A 23,307-nucleotide genomic window follows, 5' to 3' on the forward strand; every position below is an offset into this window, starting at 1 on the left:
AAAACATCATACTCAACTTCACACAATCAAAGTATTTCTCTAGTCCTAATTCACCATAATTTTAGCTATGGTGCCTCTTAATTATCCCATCCAATATAAACAATGAATCACATTAACTTTATTACTCAAGTCCAGCACTTGGATATTTAGTTGTCCCTTTTCTGATTAACAGTTTATTTCAAAGTTTTATTAAATACATTACATAATAGTGATTGTACTTATCTCATAATATTCATTGTGCCTGAAAGCTTACTATTTTAAAAACAACGCCTGAACAAAATTGTAACAGGCATAATTAGATATCACAGATTTGTGAAAGAGCTAGTCCTCTTATAAAGAAAAAAAAATTAGAAAGGAAGAAGTGAATATTCAGGATGTTTAAAGCAAAAATATATACATATAAGATATAAGAGAATGAGGTCTTTAGGTATGGAACAAAGAATCAGTTTCGACAAGGATGTGGAAGGAAATTGAACACATCTTTTTGAAATAAACCATCACTGCATTTGTCTTAAGCAGTTTAAGGAGATATGGAAAAAATCCAGCTACACAGTGGTTTTAATACAATTCCTTCTAAATGATGCCACAGCTTTAGCCACTGTAGCACCTTGTTCAGTTAGTAGTCTTGGGTTGTGCTCATCAGCACAGGGCTATATTTGTAAATGCATCACCATTCTGTAACACAGTATTTAAGTATTTACAAAAACTATGACAAGGCATATGTATGTTAACACATGGTAGCAGTTATTTTGGTACCACAGATATCAATTTACTGACAACATCTTAATTGGTACCTACCGTACCACCTGTGAAGCACTTTTGGGCAAAAAGGAGATGATGACTTGACATATTGTGAAGTTGGTATCTTGGAGATAAAGTAACTATGTGTGTAACTCTGTGACGGCCGCGACCAGGGCGAACTTCGATACCAATTAAATACACAAGATCTGGGCTGTTGCTTCTCAGAGCAACTCTCAGTCTGCGCACTTGTAGGCCTTTCTGAAGGTGGAAGTGATTGCACCACTATAAAATAAATGACATAATAAAAAAGAAAATTCATTTCTCAAGATTCAGCAATATACTGGAAAGTCATAAGAACTTGTGATTGCTTTTATATGAATTCTTTTTCATCAAAACAAACATTTTCAGTGACAAAATGTAAATCCAGCTTACATGTGGAATTCCTTCTGGGTGCACTTTATTGCCTATCCTTGCAACAACTGTTGGAGTAGTTTCATGATCTGCAAAGGAAAACATAAGTGGTGCCACCATGCGTGCCATTTCATGCTCATCAAATTGCCCAGCTGTGTCTGTTGCAACTCCTTCCTGTCGAAATACTAGAGGGAGACCAGTTCTATTGTAGATCCAGAAAGGTACTGATACAGAAACCTAAAAAAGAAAGTAAAGTATGCCATTTCAAGGAAAATTCACCAAATATCTTTATACTGGATTTTTAGCATTTACAGTAGTGAGGGTAATTCAAGTGAAAAGTTAAACTATATGAACAGTTTCTTCCATATCTTTTTCCATCACCACATTCTCCCAAATAATTTCCTTTATATCATTTTTCTTGGCTTTGTTGTGGAACAGACAACATTTTAGATTATTTATGTACATCATTCTCAGGTCTGAATAACTCCCATTTCACATTACTACTGTGACCTTAACCAAGTGTAGCCAATCAGATGTAGGATTTTGAGGCATATATGTCGTAAGATAAAAACTGACAAATGGCATGTGTATATCAATATTATATTCAAACTATATGAAGCAACAAACCTATGAAATAGGATGGCACATATGTAAATGTTTCTTTGAACTGTATAAACAGAGAGCTATTAATTGAGTTTAAATTACCAAGCTATTGATATTATAATGACTGTTAGTCTTAACTGAATACAATATTGGAAAATGTTGGCTGGGATACACATAATCAACTAGTTACTATAAAGTGAGATGTTGCTCAGTGGCTAGGTATATAAACAAAAACTTTATCACACACACACACACACACACACACACACACACACACACACACACACAAAGAGAGGGAGAGCAAGGGGGGAGGGTAATTAGGTTACATTGGTCCAGACTGTGCAGTCCAACCAGATGACAAGTTGTATAGTGTAGAGAGTGTGGTAAACAAGGAAAAGGCAAATGAAAGGAATGATGAAAGGAAATATAACATTTTGCACTCTCTTAAGAGAAATGATAAAAAATTATTTCCTCAATGATTTGCATATGAATAATTTGAAGCAAAGACAGCCGAAAAAATAGATGCTCGAAAAAATATGACAATTAGCTTCTGACATCTCTGGAAGTAGTTGTGGGATACACTTGAAAGTTTGCATGTAATAACTTACCAATACAAGGTCGTAGCATATAAAATGTCATTCTCCTACTGCTTTCCAATAGTTTCCAAATTGAGAGGAAGAAGGTGCTTATAACAGTTTTCACAACAAAACTTTGTCTCGAAACCTGACAGAAAATCCAAAGAGATTCTGGTCGTATGTGAAGTATGTTAGCGGCAAGAAACAATCAATGCCTTCTCGTGCAATATCAATGGAGATACTGTTGAAGACAGTGCTGCCAAAGCAGAGTTACTAAACACAGCCTTCCAAAATGCCTTCACAAAAGAAGACGAAGTAAATATTCCAGAATCTGAATTAAGAACAGTTGCCAACATGAGTAACATAGAAGTAAATATCCTCAGAGTAGTGAAGCAACTTAGATCACTTAATAAAAGTAAGTCTTCTGGTCCAGACTGTATACCAGTTAGGTTCCTTTCAGATTATGCTGATGCATTAGCTCCATACTTGACAATCATATACAACCGTTCGCTCACAAAAGATCTGTACCCAAAGACTTGAAAGTTGCACAGGTCACTCCAATATTCAAGAAAGGTAGTAGGAGTAATCCACTTAATTACAGGGCCATATCATTAACATTGATATGCATCAGGATTCTGGAACATATATTGTGTTCGAACATTATGAATTACCTCGAAGAAAACAGTCTATTGACACACAGTCAACATGGGTTTAGAAAACGTTATTCTTGTGAAACACAACTAGCTCTTTATTCACATGAAGTTTTGAATGCTATTGACAAGGGATTTCAGATTAATTCCGTATTGCTGGATTTCCAGAAGGCTTTTGACACAGTACCACACAAGCGACTTATAGTAAAATTGCGTGCTTATGGAATATGGTCTCAGTTATGTGCCTGGATTTTTGACTTCCTGTCAGTGAGGTCACAGTTCGTAGTAACTGATGGAAAGTCATTGAGTAAAACAGAAGTGACTTTTAGTATTCCACAAGGTAGTGTTATAGTCCCTTCACTGTTCCTTATCTATATAAAGGATTTGGGAGACAATCTGAGCTACCGTCTTAGGTTGTTTTCAGATGACGCTGTCATTTATCGACTAATAAAGTCATCAGAAGATCAAAACAAACTGCAAAATGATTTAGGAGAGATATCTGAATTGTGTGAAAATTGGCAGTTGACCCTAAATAATGAAAAGTGTGAGATCATCCATATGAGTGCTAAAAGGAATCCGTTAAACTTTGGTTACAAGATAAATCAGTCAACTAAATACCTAGGAATTACAATTACGAACAACTTAAATTGGAAGGAACACACAGAAAATGTTGTGGGGAAGGCTAACCAATAACAGATCTACTAAGGAGACTGCCTACACTACACTTGTCCGTCCTCTTCTTAGAATACTGTTGCGCAGTGTGGGATCCTTACCAGACAGGACTGATGGAGTATATAACACTACTGGGCTGCGTGGTGGCGCAATGTTTACGTAGCTTGCGTAACCAAATACCAAGTTTGGTATATTACTTATTATGTCATAACAGAAAAAGTAATCCTGTCAAAGAAAAGCCACGTATAACACTACACTCTGCTACTATTACACCATAACCCCAAAGTAGGAGTCAGTTTACAAAACAAAATTATTTTGTTATAATAAATATGGTATAACGCACTCATAACAGTGTTACCCTCTGAGAGGAATTTTGTTGTTTGACCATGTTGTACCTAACGGAAGTGGCTTATCGGAAATGAAAGTCAGAATTACGTAACTAAATAAACAGTGACTAACGAAGAAATTGCCTTCCTGCACTGTTAAACTGATAATGGTAAAACGGCCGCCAGCCTAACTAGGCAAAAGAATGATCAACATTCTCGTTGAAGAAAATAGTAATTAATAATTTTAACAAATAAACACAACCTATACTTGACCACAAGCGAGTGCAATTAACTCTGATACATACATATACATATGATAAGGTTGAAACCAACAATTAGAGCAGCAGAAGCAATTTGCAAAATTATAACAGCTACCAAAACACACTATTACTTTACACAAAGTGACTTGTCTTTATAACGTTATTATTAATATGCACTTCTAATACACGAGAGAGAGAGAGTAAACCTGAATATATAATTTCCTACTATTGCAGTTTTCCACTTTTACTGCAGTGAGACACAAAAATAACATATATGCAAGACACTGACTCACCTTCTGCGATTTGCAATAATAAGCAGTAATGTAATCATTTACTAAGCAAGAAATATTATAAGCCTCAGTCTTAAGAACTTTTACTTGAAGTTGGCAACAACATGTTAATAAGCAGTTTTCACTAGGAAAATAATTTTCAGTTCAAGAGGCTTTAATTAACAAAATCACTCTAGGCTCCAATGTACTTTCAGTAAGGACACTCGGTATTCAGTATAGTCCAAACGGTGAGGATCCTAAGAGGTTATGATGAGGAGAAAAGTCAAGGTAGATACACAAATTCAGATATAATTTACCTTATATTTCAGCACATTAGCACATCCTTTAAGCTGATCCTTCACCGTACATCATAATGTCACTATGAAGCAATGATTGCGCAATGTGGTGGCAACTGCATGCAGGTAGGTGGAATTGCAGGCCGATTTCTTGATGGCGATGATAGAGACAAATTCCAGAATATTTCCAACTATTCGAGCCCTTGGAGAGAAGCATGAAAATCCTCTCTTGGAAATCAGCACAATATGCGTCTTTCCCATGGAATAGCACGGACTCGTAACTCGTGTCCGTCTGGTGGCTCGTCTCCGACGGCTTCCGTCTCCGTCTCCGTGTGCTTTCCGACTTGCTCCGTCTCCGTGTGCTTTCCGACTTGCTCCGTCTCCGTCTCCTTTCCGACTGACTTCCTCGCCTACTTCCGTGTCCGTCTCCGACCGGTGGCTACCAGTCCCACCTTTTTCCGCAAGGCCAAACACAATTTGCGCATTCTGATGCAATACTGTTCCCGTGGGGAACCACTACACCTTATGGTGCAATAATTGCTAAGATTCCTAAGTGAGGATCAGCAGTTTACATAACAACAAACAAACGCATTGGATAACACAGAACTTTTGCACATATTAACAAATAAAGAAATATACAGTTATGTGTTACCCATTCAATCACACACACATTTACAGAAGTAACATTAATTAAATAAAAGCAAAATAAATCAGTAGATCATTAGAGCTATGGTGTTACAAGTACATCGAAAAAGTTCAAAGAAGGGCAGCATTTCTTGTATTCTCGCAAAATATGGGAGAGAGTGTCACTGAAATGATACAGCATTTGGGCTGGACACCATTAAAGGAAGGCGTTTTTAAAACACAATAATGACTTTCTTTCTTTCCTCTTCAGCTGAGATGTACTAGCCATAAGCAATAGTTTAACTGCAGTTTCTAAACAAAGATAATTTATATGGAATAATATTCATATCATTAACACACTTTTAAATACTAAGTATTTTCAAGTTTGTGATTTATAAAACGCAATAAAATTTAATTTCAATGCTAGGTTAAAAACAAAGATTTCCCTGAGGGCTTTTACTTTTTCCTTCTTCTTCTTCTTCTTCTTCTTCTTCTTCTTCGAGTCACATGGACTTTATATCACTTGCTAGACATCAAAATTTTTAATACTGCCTTCCCCACAGAGTACTAAACAATTATTGTATAACATAATAAAAGATGTTAGATTTAATTTGAGTACCATTTTCAATGTAGCTCTACCCTGTCATATTTTATTAGTGGCTTATATACGCTCACACAGCAAAACCAAATATAATTTTTAGGTGGTTTAGCATTTAGAACATTGTCTTTCTAATGAAAATAACTTAACATAGTTTGCAGAAGACTCTTTTTTATAAATGTAGGGCAAAAATAGCCACTTTTGGTGTTCTTAGAAAAATCGTCAACTTTGCCCTAATTTTGCAAACAATTAAAAGCTAAACATCAGATTTTTTTTCGAGCCACTATTTTTTTCAGCAGAATCTGCTGCAAATTATCCATAAGCAAATCACAGATGAAGTCTTTTTTCATAATTTTGCTTAAGACAGCGCAAAAAGTTGTGCAAGGTGACCTAATTTTTTTTTTTTTTTTGTTTACTAAATAAAAGGTTACCAAAGATGACATGACTCAAAGTTGCTGAAAATGCACAGGTGGACTGTAGATAGCTGCACTGTATTTCTGCAAGTACTGAATTAATGACTGTGAAACTTTACCAATGCTCACTGGAAATGAGCGATTGTTCATAGTAAATTACATCAAAATCCCTGATCGTCCTGTGGAAACCACTACACCAATTGGAGTGGAATGACGAAGAGACAATGTCCAAAGGTACTGCCTTACCAAAGAATATGTTAGAGAGAAAGTTTACTCAATCATTTAAGTCAACCCTGTTTTTGCTCAGCAATATTATCTGTCACTGAGCAGTTATATATCTCCTTCATCACAATATGGTGGCAATTAATGCAAGTGGAGAGCTAATTAGCAGTTTTTGCACATAAAAAGGTGTGAAGGAGATGCAATAGACTTAGTACACAGTAGCTGCTTTCAGAAGTGGCTCTGCCTCTGATGGGGTAGGACAAGCTGGGCACAAGGCATAGTAAGACGTAAGGTGAAAGAGGGTATTCTTTTGCAATTGGTAATTATTATTGTTTAGTATTAGGAGAATGGGAAGATATAAGATATTTGTTCTTAGACCAGGTCTGAATCACCGTGCATGGCTGTGATGATCTTGGCAATGTCTTAAGCATGCTGGGATAAGGACTGCCTATCAGTGCAGACAAGCCATCTACAGACAGCAAGACTGTAAAGCAGAGAATCTTTGGTGTCGAAGTAATGGTATACTATATTATAGTGAGAACTGTAGGATTGATATGAATAGACATTTTTATCAAGCCATCAATCAAGTAAAGATCGGTGGCTAGGAAGGTAGGTTGTAGAACCAAAAAGGTGCAGGTGAAACAGATGGGATCAGGAAGTGTTAAGGGAATAGTGTCTTGCCCAGATCCAGTTCGTGAACACAGCATCAGTTACCTTGGGTTAGATTTTGGGTTTAAGATTTGATATGGCTATGAGGGACTACTCCAGACAGTCCATAATTGGGGCTCAAATGTTTAGGTGATAAAAATCAGGAATTTATCTACTTTTTATGTTCTAAATATACTTTAACAATGCGAAAAACAAGTAAAAATAACAATATTATGAAAAGGGTAGTTGCTAGTCACCATATAGTGGAGATGCTGAGTAGCAGGTAAGTACAACAAAAAGACTGTCGGAAAGTAAGCTTTTGGCCAACAAGGCCTTTGTCAAAAATAAACACACACACACACGCACACGCATGCAAATGCAACTCACATACACAAGATCACAGTCGCTGGCAGCTGAAGCCAGAGTGCGAGAAGCAGTGCATGAGGGGATAGGCAACTCGATGTAGCATATATTGCAGGGTGAGTTCCCATCTGTGCAGTTCAGAAAAGCTGGTGTTGATGGGAAGGATCCAGATGGCACAGGTTGTGAAGCAGTCTTTGAAATGAAGAACGTCACATTGGACGGCGTGTTCGGCAATAGGGTGGTCCAGCTGTTTCTTGGCCACAATTTGTCGGTGCCCATTCATGTGGAGAGACAGCTTGCTGGTTGTGCTGCCCACAATGCTACGTTCTATGTGGACATGACAACCAACAGGCTGTCTGTCCACATGAATGGCCACCGACAAGAAACAAGTGGACCTTTCTGTTGCTGGGCATGCAGCCCAACACGACATCCTCCATGTTGTCATGTCCATAGAATGAGGTACAGTGGTGTCAGTTTAACTTGTAGATAACATGACTGGTTTCCCAAGTAGCCCTGCCTTTGACAGAATAGGTGATGTTTGTGACCGGACTGGAGTAGACGGTGGTGGGAGGATGTACAGGACAGGTCTGCATCTAGGCCTATTACAGGGATATGAGCCATAAGGCAAGGGGATGGGAGCAGGAATTGTGTAGGGATGGATGAGGATATTGTGTAGGTTCAGTGGGCAGTGGATTAAAACTGTGGGAGAGGTGGTAAGGATAGTAGGTAGGGCATTTCTCATTTAAAAGCACGATGAGAGGCAGTTGAAACCCTGACAGAGAATATGATTCAGTTGCTCCAGTCCTGGATGTACTGAGTTACAAGGGGAATGTTCCTCTGTAGCTGGACATTGGGTCTTTGGGAGATGTTGGATGATTGGAAAGATAAGGCACAGGTGACTTGTTTTTGTACAAGGTTGGGAGAGTAATTATGGTCTTTGGAGGCATCAGTGAGACCTTCAAGCTGGATTGCTTGTCACTACAGATGTGAATAACTTAAGGGGGGGGGGGGGGGGGGGGCACTGTCACAAGGGGTAAAGTACCAGTGGTTACAAGCGACAGATTAGCAGTTTTTTAGGGTGGAGAGGGCAGAAACAAAAGATGTTCAGAGAAAGGCTGAAAATGACATTCACATTGATGAAGCAGGCAACCAAAAAGCAAATTTTAATGTACGCAATTCATGCTGACAGCCTCTGATTGAAACTAGAGGTAATCAAAAATTGGCAGGAAAATTACGTTCATCCAGTTGTCATTCAGCCAGTGCACAAAATTAGTTATCGTTATTGCATCAGAATATCCGAGGACTAAGGGGTAAGCTTATTTGTGTTGAAGAATTAGAGTTGAGCAAACCAGTTGACATAAACTACCTCTCTGAATATCGTGTGACCACTGGTATAGATATGTTAAATGTTATGGATGCACGTTAGCTTCTATATTTCTGTAGAGAAAATACGGAGAAAGGAGGAGCTGCCATATTTGTCAGAAACTGCTTTAACTTCAAGAATATTTATATTAATAAATTTTGTTCAGAGCAGCATTTAGAAGCTTGTGCAATGGAAGTTGTATTTCATAATACGTTCTTTATAGTAATAGGTGTATATACAGATCACCTTCACGAAATTTTAACCTTTTCATAAAAAATCTGGAAGCTCTACTGTCCCATCTGATGGCAAAAAACAATGTGGATTTATTGAAAAGCTCTGTCAGTGAACAATTATTGCAGTCAGTAACACTATCATTCAATTTAGTTCCTACTGTGAACTTTGCTACTACAATATGTAAATGCTCTGAGGCTGCTATTGATAACATCTTTGTAGACAAATCTAGGGGAAAAAGTCATGTCACAAAACCAATAGTAAATGGGCTATCTGATCATGACATGCAGCATCTTGTGTTAAATGTTGAAACTAGTCAGGATAAAAAATCTAATAAATCTGAGTACAGCAGGATAATAAATAAGTCAAAAATTGAGAAATTCAGGAAATTGCTCAGAGACATAGATGTTTACAATACTTCTGACTCAAATGGAAAATACAAAGCATTCATTAATAAAGTTACTTCCACTTTTGAAAACTGTTTTCCTCTAAAGCTAACTCAAATCACACAGTCAAAAAATAAACCGTGGATCACACAAGGAATAAAGATATCATGTGGGACAAAAAGTAGACTGTATCTACTATCTAGGAACAGCTCTGATGTTACAATTGTAATGCATTACAAAGAATATGGCAAAATACTGAAGCAAGTAATCCAGAAATCGAAGCAGCTTTATTATGAGAAAAAGGATAATTGCATAAGGCAACAAAATAAAAACTGTATGGGATATAGTGAAGACGGAGACAGGTGGGGCCAAAAAGGAACAGATAGCTCTCAAAATAAATGAGACATTGGTAACAAGTACAGGTAGTGTTGCAAACTCCTTAAAAAAGTATTTCATTTCTGTTACTGACAGCATGGGGTTATCGGGTTCTGTGAACAGTGCAATGGAGTATCCGAGACCAGAATTTAAAAATAACTTCAGTAAAATGAAAATGACTCTCACGTCTCCCAAAGAAGTAGCATCCATCATAAAATCTTTAAAATCTAAATATTCCAGTGGGTATGAGAACATTTCCAGACTGGCTAAAATATGCTGAAGTTAAGCCTATTTACAAGAAGGGGGATAAAGAGATACCAACAAACTATCGATCAATTTCACTTTTGCTGGCTTTCTCAAAAATATCTGAAAAGGTTGTGTGGTGTCACCGCTAGACACCACACTTGCTAGGTGGTAACTTAAATCGGCCGCGGTCCTGTAGTACATGTCGGACCCGCGTGTCGCCACTGTGGGATCGCAAACCTAGCGCCACCACAAGGCAGGTCTCGAGAGACTGAGGAGACCTCGTCCCCAGTTGTACGGACAACATAGCTAGCGATTGGACGTGCTAAGCCTTGCTCTCATTTGCCGAGAGATAGACAGTAGAATAGCCCTCTGCTAAGTTAAATGGCGACCACCTAGCAAGGCGCCATTTGTATCAGTGCCAATAGCTTACGAGTATGCAGGAGAGATGTATTCCAACAAGAGAATAAAGTTAAGTATTAAAAAAGCTACGTATTTTTCTTTAGTGCATTTATAAGTCTCATGTTCCAGACTTCACGCCCGTCTGCGTTAGCCTTGCGTGCCCTATCGGCTACAGCATTGTGTCTGGGCTGTATGGTCTAGACACAACAGGTTGTGTTCAAGCATCCTTAAGCATCTGACTGCGAATAATATATTGTCCAACTCAGAGTTTGGATTTCTTAAGGGTTCTGATATAGAGAAATATATTTACACTTACAGTGAGAATGTACTTAATTCGTTAGATAATAAATTAGAGGCTACTGGCATTTTCTGTGACCTGTCAAAAGCCTTTGACTGTGTGAACCACAGCATTCTCTTAAGTAAATTAGAATATTATGGTGTCACCAGCAATGCTGTGAAATGGTTTGAGTCTTATCTGTCTAACAGAAAACAAAGGGTGTCATTGCAAAATACCTGTGCAGTAAGCTGTCAGTCTTCATCTGACTGGGAATTAATTACATGTGGTTTTCCTTAGGAGTCCATCTTGGGTCCATTGCTTTTTCTTGTGTACATTAATGACCTCTCATCCGTTACATTGCCAGATGCTAAGTTTGTTTTGTTTGCAGATGATAGAAACATTGCAATAAGTAGCAAGTCAAGAACAGGTTTACAAACAGCTGCTAATCAAATTTTCACTGACATTAATAAGTGGTTTAAAGCTAATTCACTGTCACTAAACTTTGAGAAGACCCTATATGCAGTTCAGAAGCTGTAGGAGATTTCCTTTCGGCATGTGTATAACATACAAAGACATGCAGATCGAAGAGGATGACAGTGTTAAATTTCTCGGATTACAACTTGATAATAAATTCAGTTGGAAAGGGCATACCACAGAAGTCTTTATTTGCCGTGAGAATGATGTCAGATGTAGGAGGTATAAATACAAAAAATCTTGCATACTTTGCTTATTTTCATTCTATTACCTCAGATGGGATCATATTCTGGGGAAACTCATCAAACCGACCAAAGGTTTTTTAGGGTGCAAAAGCATGTGATAAGAATCATTTGTGTTGTACATTCAAGAACATCATGTAGAAACCCGTTCAGGAAACTTGGTATTCTAACCACTGCTTCTCAGTATATTTGTTCCTTAAGTGATACATTTCTATTTCCCACCAATAGCTCAATACATAGTATCAATAATAGGAATAAGAACAATCTACATAAAGACCTAAAATCACTTACCTTGGTCCAAAAAGGGGTCCAATATTCAGAAACAAACATTTGCAATAAATTGCCAGCAACCATTAAAAACTTGGTTTCAGATAAAGCATGGTTTAAACAGAGTTTGAAAGACTTTTTGACAGGCAACTCCTTCTATTTCATAGATGAATATCTCAACAGAGAGTGTTAAGCCATAATATCTGTTAGATTTCAGTTTTGACAGCACTTGGTCACAGCAGTCAAGATTAGGTATTTTGTGTTGTTGTTGTGGTCTTCAGTCCTGAGACTGGTTTGATGCAGCTCTCCATGCTACTCTATCCTGTGCAAGCTTCTTCATCTCCCAGTACCTACTGCAACCTACATCCTTCTGAATCTGCTTAGTGTATTGATCTCTTGGTCTCCCTCTACGATTTTTACCCTCCACGCTGCCCTCCAATGCTAAATTTGTGATCCCTTGATGCCTCAAAACATGTCCTACCAACCGATCCCTTCTTCTAGTCAAGTTGTGCCACAAACTTCTCTTCTCCCCAATCCTATTCAATACCTCCTCATTAGTTACGTGATCTACCCACCTTATCTTCAGCATTCTTCTGTAGCACCACATTTCGAAAGCTTCTATTCTCTTCTTGTCCAAACTGGTTATCGTCCATGTTTCACTTCCATACATGGCTACACTCCATACAAATACTTTCAGAAACGACTTCCTGACACTTAAATCTATACTCGATGTTAACAAATTTCTCTTCTTCAGAAACGATTTCCTTGCCATTGCCAGTCTACATTTTATATCCTCTCTACTTCGACCATCATCAGTTATTTTACTCCCTAAATAGCAAAACTCCTTTACTACTTTAAGTGTCTCATTTCCTAATCTAATCCCCTCAGCATCACCCAATTTAATTTGACTACATTCCATTATCCTCGTTTTGCTTTTGTTGATGTTCATCTTATATCCTCCTTTCAAGACACTGTCCATTCCGTTCAACTGCTCTTCCAAGTCCTTTGCTGTCTCTGACAGAATTACAATGTCATCGGCGAACCTCAAAGTTTTTACTTCTTCTCCATGAATTTTAATACCTACTCCGAATTTTTCTTTTGTTTCCTTTACTGCTTGCTCAATATACAGATTGAATAACATCGGGGAGAGGCTACAACCCTGTCTCACTCCTTTCCCAACCACTGCTTCCCTTTCATGCCCCTCGACTCTTATAACTGCCATCTGGTTTCTGTACAAATTGTAAATAGCCTTTCGCTCCCTGTATTTTACCCCTGCCACCTTCAGAATTTGAAAGAGAGTATTCCAGTTAACGTTGTCAAATTTTGTGTATGATTTATTAATAGAGCCTAACAGTGTTTCATTCTGACAGCATGTTAATTCTGTAAGTATTACCTGTTCCCATTTACCGCATTGTATTCACCTATTTTGACAATCTCCTGACATATGATCAGGGTAGTAAGTCATCATCATCATCATCATCATCTTGGACAGTTTCCAGCCACTGGCTGGGTCTGACGGGAACACAAGCCTCTCCATCGCGTTCTGTCTTTCCACCATTCCCCCTCTTCCACCTTCGTCCAGTTCTCTCCTCTTCTCGTCACACATTCCTTCACTCCCTTCACCCATCTATCTCTTTGTCTTCCTCTGGGCCTGTTCCCCTCCAGTTGCAGATCAAACATCCTCTTTGGAATTCTTCCCTCATCCATTCTCTTCATGTGTCCATACCACTGCAGTCTTGATTTTTCTATCCTGTCCTGTACTGGTTCCTCCTTTAGTCTTTCCCTCACATACACATTTCGCAAGCTGTCTCGTCTTGTTACACTCAACCTGCTCCTCTGGAACTTCATTTCATTAGCCTGTATTCTACTTTTGTCGCTTTTGTGCATTACCCATGTCTCACTTCCGTATGTCAATATGGGGACAAAGTAGGTTCGGTATATAATTCCCTTGGATTTCTGTGGCACCTCCTTGCTCCAAATAAGCCCCCTAATGCATTTGTAGAACTGCCCTGCTTTTCTGCACCTTTCATTTATTTCCATTGCGTTTCCCCCCTTACTTTCAATCATGCTTCCCAGGTACTTGAAGTTCTCTACCACTTGTAGTTTTTCCCCTCCACAAGTTATATCCACATTTGGCATATTCTTCTTCCTTGTTGTGACAATTATTTCACTTTTCCTTGCAGAGAAATGCATTCCATATTGTGCTGCCGTTGCCTCCCATACATCTAACTGCTCTTGCACCTCCTTCTCGCAATTTCCCCATAACATCAGGTCATCGGCAAAAAGCACTGCTTTCATTTTATGATCTCCAATTGCATCTGATACTTGCTGTAGGATTTCATCCATAACAATAATAAACAATAAAGGCAAAAGTGCACTTCCCTGTCACAGCCCATTTTCCAGCTTTAACCATGCAGTACGTTCCCTCCCCTCTTTCACACAACTCTCACTTCCCTCATACATTTTTCTGACTTTTCGTATTATCTCTTCATCTATACCTTTTGCGTTCAGTATCTGTCCCTACAGATACTGTCATACGCCTTCTCAATATCTAAAAAGGCCATGATTAAGTCCTTCCCGTACTCATAGTGCCTTTCCTGCAGTTGCCTTACCGCAAATATGAGGTCCGTTGTTGATCTTCCCGGTCTGAAACCGTACTGCTCCTCTTGCAGTCTACTTTCAATACTGCTTCTTATTCTCTTCTCCAGGATCTTTTCATAGATTTTTCCACAGTGGCATAGCAGGGTGATTCCTCTGTAGTTCTCACATCACCTTTTATCCCCTTTCTTGAAGATCGGGACTATAATTCCTTTCTTCCAATCCTCAGGAATTCTGTTCTCCTTCCACACCACCCTCAGCACTCTGTATAGCCACTGGGTTCCTACTACTCCTGCTGCTCGTATCATATCCACTGTTACTTCGTCCCAACCTGGTGCCTTGCCCCCTTTCATCCTCTTTATGGCTTGTTCCACTTCATTCCAAGTTAGATCATCAATTTCCCCACTATTATAATCATCTGCTGCCTTATGCTCTCCATCGCTGTTAGTTACCCGCTAGGGTAGTAAGTATTATATTCAAATGTTTTATGTTTTTATGTTATACTTTTTTACATGTTCCACACCCATGACAATCATCTCATTATTTCTTTCTTTTTTTTTTTTCTTAAAATCTACAGAATGAAAGCTGAATCTAATCTAATCTCAACTAATCTTATGGCGAAAGATGGCTAGGTTGTATGGAAGGGGCTTCTTTGTACAGAACGGGTGGCAGCTGTTGAAGTAGGAGTGTTGCTAGTAGTTAATAGGTTGCATATGAACAGAAGTACTGATGTAGCCATATTTGAGGTGGAGGTCAACATTGAGGAAGGTGGTTTGTTGGGTTGAGAAGGACCAGATGCAGCGAATGGGGGAGAAGGTGTTGAGGTTCTGGAGGAATGTGAACAGGGAGTCCCTACTCTCGATCCAGATCACAAAGATGTAATCAATGAATCAGAACCAGGTGAGGGGGTTTGGGATTCTGGGTGTTCAGGAAGCATTGCTCTAGATGGCCCATGAATAAGTTGACGTAGTACAGTGCCATGCGGGTGCCCATAGCTGTACACCAAGTTTGTTTATAGGTAATGCCTTCGAAGGAGAAGTAATTGTGGGTGAGGATATATTTGGTTGTGGTGACCAGGAAAGAGATTATAGGGTTGGAATCCATTGCCCATTGAGGAAGGTAGCGTTCAACTGTGGCAAGGCCATAAATGTAGGTGATACTGATATATGCCTCAGTCATCCATTTTCTCATTTAGAGGCAAGAACATGGAAAATGGCAAGGCAATGCTGCTTTAGTGTGATCTGCTAGAGGAACATTTCTGTCTACTTCTGCACATGCTGTTGGTAGTATGGTTCTTATTCCTTGAAGAAATGGAGGATTGCAGGAGACGTGCTAAGTGAAAAGTTCCACTAAAGTTCACTGTACTGATACTATTTTCACCAAGTGCACTTGAATTGAGAAAGGTCAGGCTTATTGTCATTTTTGCTGTTTCTGACACCAACTTTGTTATTGCCCAAAAAATACCTTGCCATGGCAGTACAAAAGTATGCAGGTAAGACAACTATGTCGTTTAGGTTTTTCAACAGTATGATAACAGTTATAATTAAAAAAACAGAAGCCAGAATTATTTTCATGGTGATTACCTCTAAATATAATCTGGAATGTAAATGTAACTGGAATCCATACAGTTCTCAGATATCAAGTATCAAGCAGCATAAAAGTATAGGTTGTAAGAATGCAACAATGTAAAGAAATAAGTGGCAAGCAGTGCTGCTGGTTGCCAATGGGCAACAAAACTACGTCACACATCAATTACAGTGACAGTCGTAGGTCTCTGAATCTCTTCTTGATGCCAACATCTAGTGCTTGCCAACTGAATATGATCCAGCTGTCATAATACACACATTAAAAAAAGTTTTACATCACCCTAGTTCCCAAGACTCCTGAAGACAGACATTGACTGTGGGTATTGTATCACAGACACAGTCCCTTTGACTGTTCAGAGATGTCACTAAACCTGCCCAAAGCTGTAAACAACCATGCATGTGCAGCGCCTATTATGCGGAGGGGGTCTGACAGCCGATCAGTTCCAGTTATTCCACCAGGAAGGAGGTACAGGCTCATGTTGTCTGTAGTTCAACCAAGCCTACATGGCCAACCGCAGTTCGATCACATCAGGAAGAGCTCTCAACAAGGGAAGAGTCCAGGCGTCTCTGAGTGAACCAAAGTGATATTGTTCAGACATTGAGGAGATACAGAGAGGCAGCAACTGTCGATGACATGCTTCTCAGGCTGCCCAAGGACTACTACTGCAGTGAATGACTGCTACCTATGGATTATGGCTCAGAGGAACCCTGACAGCAATGCCACCTTGTTGAATAATGCTTTTCATGCAGCCACGGGACGTCGTGTTACCACTCAAACTGTGCGCAATAGGCTGCATGATGTGCAATTTCACTCCCAACGTCCATGGTGAGGTCCATCTTTGCAACCTCAACACCAGGCAGCACTGTACAGATGGGCCCAACAACACGCCGAATGGACAGCTCAGGACTGGCATCACTTTCTCTTCCCTGATGGGTGTTGCATATGCCTTCAACCAGAATCGTCAGGGACATGTTTGAAGGCAACTTGGTCAGGCTGAACGCCTTAGACACACTATCCAGTGAGTGCAGCAAGGTGGAGGTTCCCTGCTGTTTTCGGGTGGCATTATGTGGGGCTGACATACACCGCTGGTGGTCATGGAAGGCGCCGTAATGGCTGTACGGCCATCCTCCGACCGACAGTGCAATCATATCAGCAGCATACTGGCTAGGCATTCGTCTTCATGGATGACAATTCGCGCCCCCATCATGCATATCTTGTGAATTACTTCCTTCACAATAACAACGTCGCATGACTATAGTGGCCAGCATGTTCTCCAGACACGAACCTTATCGAACATGCCTGCGATAGATTGAAAAGGGCTGTTTATGGACAACGTGACCCACTGACTGCTCTGAGGTATCTACACCGAATTGAGGAGTGGGACAATCTGGACAGTACCCAGTGCCTTGATGAACTTATGGATGGTTTGCCATGACGAATACAGGCATGCATCAATGCAAGAGGATGTGCTACTGTATATTAGAGGTACCAGTGTGTACAGCAATCTGGGCCACTACCTCTGAAGGTCTCGCTGTATGATGGTACAGCAGGCAATGTGTGGTTTTCGTGAGCAATAAAAAGGGTGGAAATGATGTTTATGATGATCTCTATTCCAATTTTCTGTACTGGTTCTGGAACTGAGGTGATGCAAAACTTTTTCAATGTGTGTATGTTCATCTAACAGGAATACTAGCACTACCTTTTGCTCAATCATGTCTCCTTACTACCCCATAAATGTCTGGTTCTCTTCTTTTATGTACACATCCATTACCCATGTCCAATCCTCTGCACAATCAAGAACTATGTCTTTAAATTTCCTACCAACTGAAATCTAGTACTTCATTCCTGGGACAGATGATGGATTATACCCTCACTCAAACTTATTTCTCCATGTAGAGGAAATCCATAGCACTGTCATGAGCACACAGTGGCACACTTGTATGCCATTAGCTATGGATAGGGCTTGGATTTTTATGTAGATGGCCTGGTTGTATAATGCAATGTTAAAAACAACATACAAGAAACTGATTGTAAACATTCTGCTTCCATTGCTGTACACAGCACGCCGTGCTGGCTCGCCACACTTCTGCCAAGTGGTTGGCAGCATGTTTATGATCAAAGTTCTGGAATGTTGTATTTAACATTATATATGACAACCAGACCATCTATTTACTGACTTCAACACAAGTCGGCAACCTGAAAATGTTCAAAGAAACAAAACCGGTCATAACACAATAAAAGTGTAAAAATACAAATGAGGTGATTTTCATTAATTATTAACATACAAAAAGGTTAATGGGGTATTCCATTAGTATACATGAGTTTTGAGCTGGACAAATTTTCCTTCTACATATTTCACATTCAAGTTCCAGTAAATTTCTTGTTAGATGGTAATGCATTTAATGGCTTGAGCAACTCATACAAAGAGCATATTTTAAGGAAAACAGTCATTTTTTAAAAAATATTATGTAACAGGATAGATAAAAAAATCTACTCTTCAAGTGCCAGTCACTGCTTGACGAGTAGATTTTTTATCTATCCAGTTATATTAAAGGGCATATTTTGTCTGAATCAAGCCTAAACCAGCTACACCGCCTTTTTCTCTAATACAGCCCATTTCATTTGCATTCTAAGCTGGAAGTAGATACTGACTCCTGTACCTCCAAATGCAGAAAATCATCATTCCCATAGCATCCAGCCAGTGGGTTAAGCCTTTGGTCATCGTACTCAAGACAGGTAGAAAGATGACTTTAAAGCTACTGCTCAGTCACTATTTGAGATTGATGCCTTCCCTAATGATGGCTAAGCTCTCATGAGGTTACTATCTAAAGGCTTTGCTTGGCCAACAACTATCTGCAGTTTGCCTAAGATGAAGACTCAAAGAAACTCATGGTAATCAGTAATCCTTCTAGCTTGCGCGAGTACAACTACATACTCTTTGGGGTAGCCAGTGAATCACCTTCAACAATTCCCCCAATGGTTTCATACCGTGCTAATTATTTAGATGATCTCTCTCTCTCTCTCTCTCTCTCTCTCTCTCTCTCTCTCTCTTCTTCTTCTTCTTCTTCTTCTTCTTCTTCTAAAATTGTGGCCTCTCTAGCTCCCTCTAGTATCATGAAGTTATTAAGTGACGTCTTAACATGCCCTCTCTCTCTTCCTCTAATGAGTGTTTTCCAGATGCTTCTGTCATGACCAATTCTCTGGAGAATCTGACTTCACAATAAAAGTGGCAAATTCAAATGACAGTGCAATTGTGAAAAAGTTGTCAAAACATCACAACTACACCTTAAAATCCTAATCTTTTTTTATTACTTATGCGTCCAGCAACCATCTTGTTATTATTGAAGCTTTGCAGTGCAGCACTGGCATTATACTCTCACAAAAATGTTGACAGCACTCAGTAACAATTTGCCTTTGCCTCAAAAACACATCATGGTGGCACAAGCTAGCTATTCACACACTGGCGAGGCACCTTTGATTATGTTTGCATTAAGAAATTCCGCATCTATTTTTATGGAGTTTAGTTTCATCTTATCACTGAACACAAACTACCCTTTGTTTTAATCGCCCATGTTTTCGTAACTTGACTGACTAATGATGTGCTTCTGTATGCAGAGGCAAGTTGCTGAAAAAATTTTGTGCATAATAATGACAATATTATGACCAGGATACACTGCTACTCTCCATTTAGAGGAGATGTTAAGTCACCGACAGACACAATAAAAAGACTGCTATACATCTGGGCTTTTGGCCAAGAAGTGTTCTTCTAAAATAGAAAACACACATACATTCATGCAAGCACAACTCACACACACATGGCCATTATCTCTGGGCACTGAAGGCAGACTCTTAGGCCTCAGTGGCCAGAGGCAGTAAGTAGTCATGTGGGTGTGAGTTGTGCTTGCGTGAATGTGTATGCATTTTCTACTTTGGAAGAAGCCCTTTTGGTCAAAAGCTCAAATGTATAGCAGTCTTTCTGCAGTGCCTGTCTGAGACACACCTCCTCTATATGGTACTACATTGTATACTTTTCGTCAGATTGTCTTTATTTTATCCAGTATTTTACTTTGTTTGGTTTATCCACAATATTTTGATGACTGTGTAAGTTGTTGAACTCTGATGTACACCCGAAAACACATGACTAACCACTCTCTGCTCTGTTTGATCCACACACCTTTTTGCTAGAAAGACCCAACAAGTTACAGCACTGCAAACTTTTTCGCAGAATTTATCATTACACAATCTGCTCTGAGACATATGGTCTGCAAAATAAACTTCATAGTTTTCTGATTACACTGTATCAAATTGTCCAGGTGACTTGCTGCTTCAACTGATAATGAAGTGCGCTCGAATGGATGGCCAGAGGGGCCTCCCAGCTAGTACAAATGAGGCACGTCCCAAGTTCCACCTCCATGGAAGACTCCTTGATTATGTCCTAATACCACTACGATCTCCATTCTCTCCAGAACCACAGCCCAGGAAAACTAATTCATGGCAAGCATGCCAGAAGTTGCTAGACTTGCATAAGTCATAACCACAGACTCAAGTCACGGCATCATCCTCACTCCTAAATGAGCTGTATGCTCAGAGCCCACATCTGAAGGTGCATACCACGGAAGACACTGAGCATCAAGGTAAGCTAACAGGGTCAAAACATCTTTACTGTCATCATGATGTGTGGGCAGCTGATTTGTCTTCCCAACAAGCTGTATCCATGGAAGTCCAACAACCTAATGCTGCCAGCGTTGTTCACAATCCAGAATGCAGTAGTTAAGCTCCAGCAACACTTCTTGCTTCTGGAGGCAACACTGCCTTACAACTTATCAACAGTAATACAATGACAGGCTCCCATGGAAGTCAAACACAGCCTCTGGCAATGGAAGCCACCTCACTAGCTCCAGTGGCTGATCACCTTGGTAAGCCTCTAGCCCAGTCCATCACCTGTCACCACCAACATCTTGAGAATGGCAGCCAATTCACCTCAAAAAGTCCCAAAGTATGCCAAATTTAACCCCTTCTATGAATTCTCCCTTCTATGGCAGTCCCATCACAAACTGAGCTACTACCACCATACAAGCTATTTACAGGAAGGAGAGATCTAAAATCCCCAACAGACAAACAGATGACATCTAACGCAGACTCGGATGACAACACACAGCAACCTCCCAATGGTGCCTCAGGAATATTTTTGTGTACCTCTCATCGGCACTGCAACCACTTATTGCTTGGGCCTACCCACTGGTTACCTTCAAGCCATGAAACATTACCTGCTACTGCCAATTCTCAGTTGCATTTTTACTACTTACTCATTTATATGACTTGCTGTATGTGAATCTGTGAGCTCATCTACTGTGTGGACTTTGGTTATATTTGGACTGCTTCAAATTTGGTGAGATCTCGAGGGTGCATTTATCTGGCATTAATCAAGTTGGTGTATGAACTGACAAAAAAAGAAGTTGACATACAAAGTTGGATGTGGGTAATAGGTTGCTCATATTGTCTGACTGGGGTAGGAATTCTTTCACTGGGATGACAGTACAGTAACCACTATCTCTGAAGCATGTATTGTGTGGTGTTTCCAAAAAGAAGATTTCTGTAGTCCACTGCAGAGCATAATAGCCTGTAATATGAGATGATGTGTCATGTTAGGTTCCCCACACCATACACCTTGTGGCACATGAGACATTCAGAGTTAGTCCTGTTTTGGTAGCAATACAATCAACTTATCTGGCTCAGAATCATCTGGTGTTCAAATGAAGCCCCAGTACCTTTGCTGATTGTCAACCGATAAAGCTAAATGACCCAAACTGTATGGTATACATTGGGCACATTTGGCACTTTTGATAAAATACAGGTGTTTTGCAAGGCAACAGATTAAGACCATTTCTCACACACCATTCAGATAGTAGATCAACCACATTTCTTTTCCCTGAGCAATACTTTTCATCCCCAAGAGAGCTATCATGCTCCCTAAATACATATGGAAATGTCTAAGATGATTTCTGGATTTCAAAAGTTGTCATTATCTATGGTTGTGTGTTTATTTTCCAGATCTGATACTAATGGGGGAGAGTCAAAGGTATTTTGGTTGTACACTTCATTGTGCCACAAGAGAAAACAGCTATGACTTTCACTACCACATTTGCAGATGAATCCTCAACGATGATACATAACATTACTGATGCACTTATACACAGTTGAATTGTGGATAGGTTAATAAAGATGTATTTTATATAGCTCACACCACGCATAACTAAAATGTGTGCTGTCCATGTATGTTCTTCCAGGCAGGAAAAATTTAACTGCAGTATCATAAGCAGCCAACTATTGCTTATGGTACTGCATTACACACTAACATGTGATTCATAGCCAAGCATTTTATACCTGATGATGGTGCATAAGGCACTGAAATTAGTTATTAGAAAGATACTTAACAATTGAGATAGAAAATTTTTTATATTACTAAACTGATGCTTTGTCTTTTGTTGACTGCTTTTTCGGTGCAAGAATTGGGTTATTTATTCAACTTGGGCGTAACGAATGTTACAGCACAGAAGCTACTTTCCCTAAGAAGTGTCATAAGATGCTTTACATCAAATGAGTTGGAAAGTCAATACAAAGACCACAATAATGGACGTGAAAACAACCTTTTCCTTTAGGGAAAATAAGCACATCACAGTAGTATAAGTAATAATCATTTAATTATTTACAAAATAGAAAATAGAAGTTATTTGAACATTTTACATGGAACATACAAACATTTAGCTGAACAACCAGAGAACACTCTGAGGAAAAGGAGGAGGAGGAGGAAAAAAACACCTATGAAACACAAGACAACTGAGGTCTTCAACAAGATTCTTCTCAATACATATATAAAGCCCCACTTTGTCTCCCATTTCACATTTGATTTGCATTTGTGCAGTGTAGTATTCTGTGTTTATGTATCATATGTATAATGTTGCCTAATAATACAGACACAATACAAAAAAAAAGTCTTCCCCTGATTATGGTTGAATTGTACTGAATGTCGAGATCATAATGATTTTTGTTTTTTGCTTTCATCCTGGAAGTTTCAGTGCAACAATAAATGTTTATTCACAGAGCTTAGAGAATCTGCACTGCTAATGTTTTCTTCAGTCACTACCATGCTTCCAATGACAATGAAAAAAGGTAATAAGGGACAAGGAATGT

At 39.3% G+C, this 23,307-nt stretch overlaps 1 protein-coding gene across 1 annotated transcript in view; it reads right to left on the reverse strand.

The window, feature by feature from the left end:
• LOC126251307 (intermembrane lipid transfer protein VPS13D) overlaps nt 1-23,307 on the reverse strand; it is a 520,493-nt gene that overhangs the window by 146,957 nt on the left and 350,229 nt on the right. Inside the window, 2 exon segments of the mRNA XM_049951633.1 lie at nt 799-1,023; nt 1,174-1,389. Coding sequence (XP_049807590.1) covers nt 799-1,023; nt 1,174-1,389 — 441 coding nt within the window.

This window comes from Schistocerca nitens, chromosome 4, assembly GCF_023898315.1.
Source record: "Schistocerca nitens isolate TAMUIC-IGC-003100 chromosome 4, iqSchNite1.1, whole genome shotgun sequence".
Lineage (NCBI taxonomy): Eukaryota > Metazoa > Arthropoda > Insecta > Orthoptera > Acrididae > Schistocerca > Schistocerca nitens.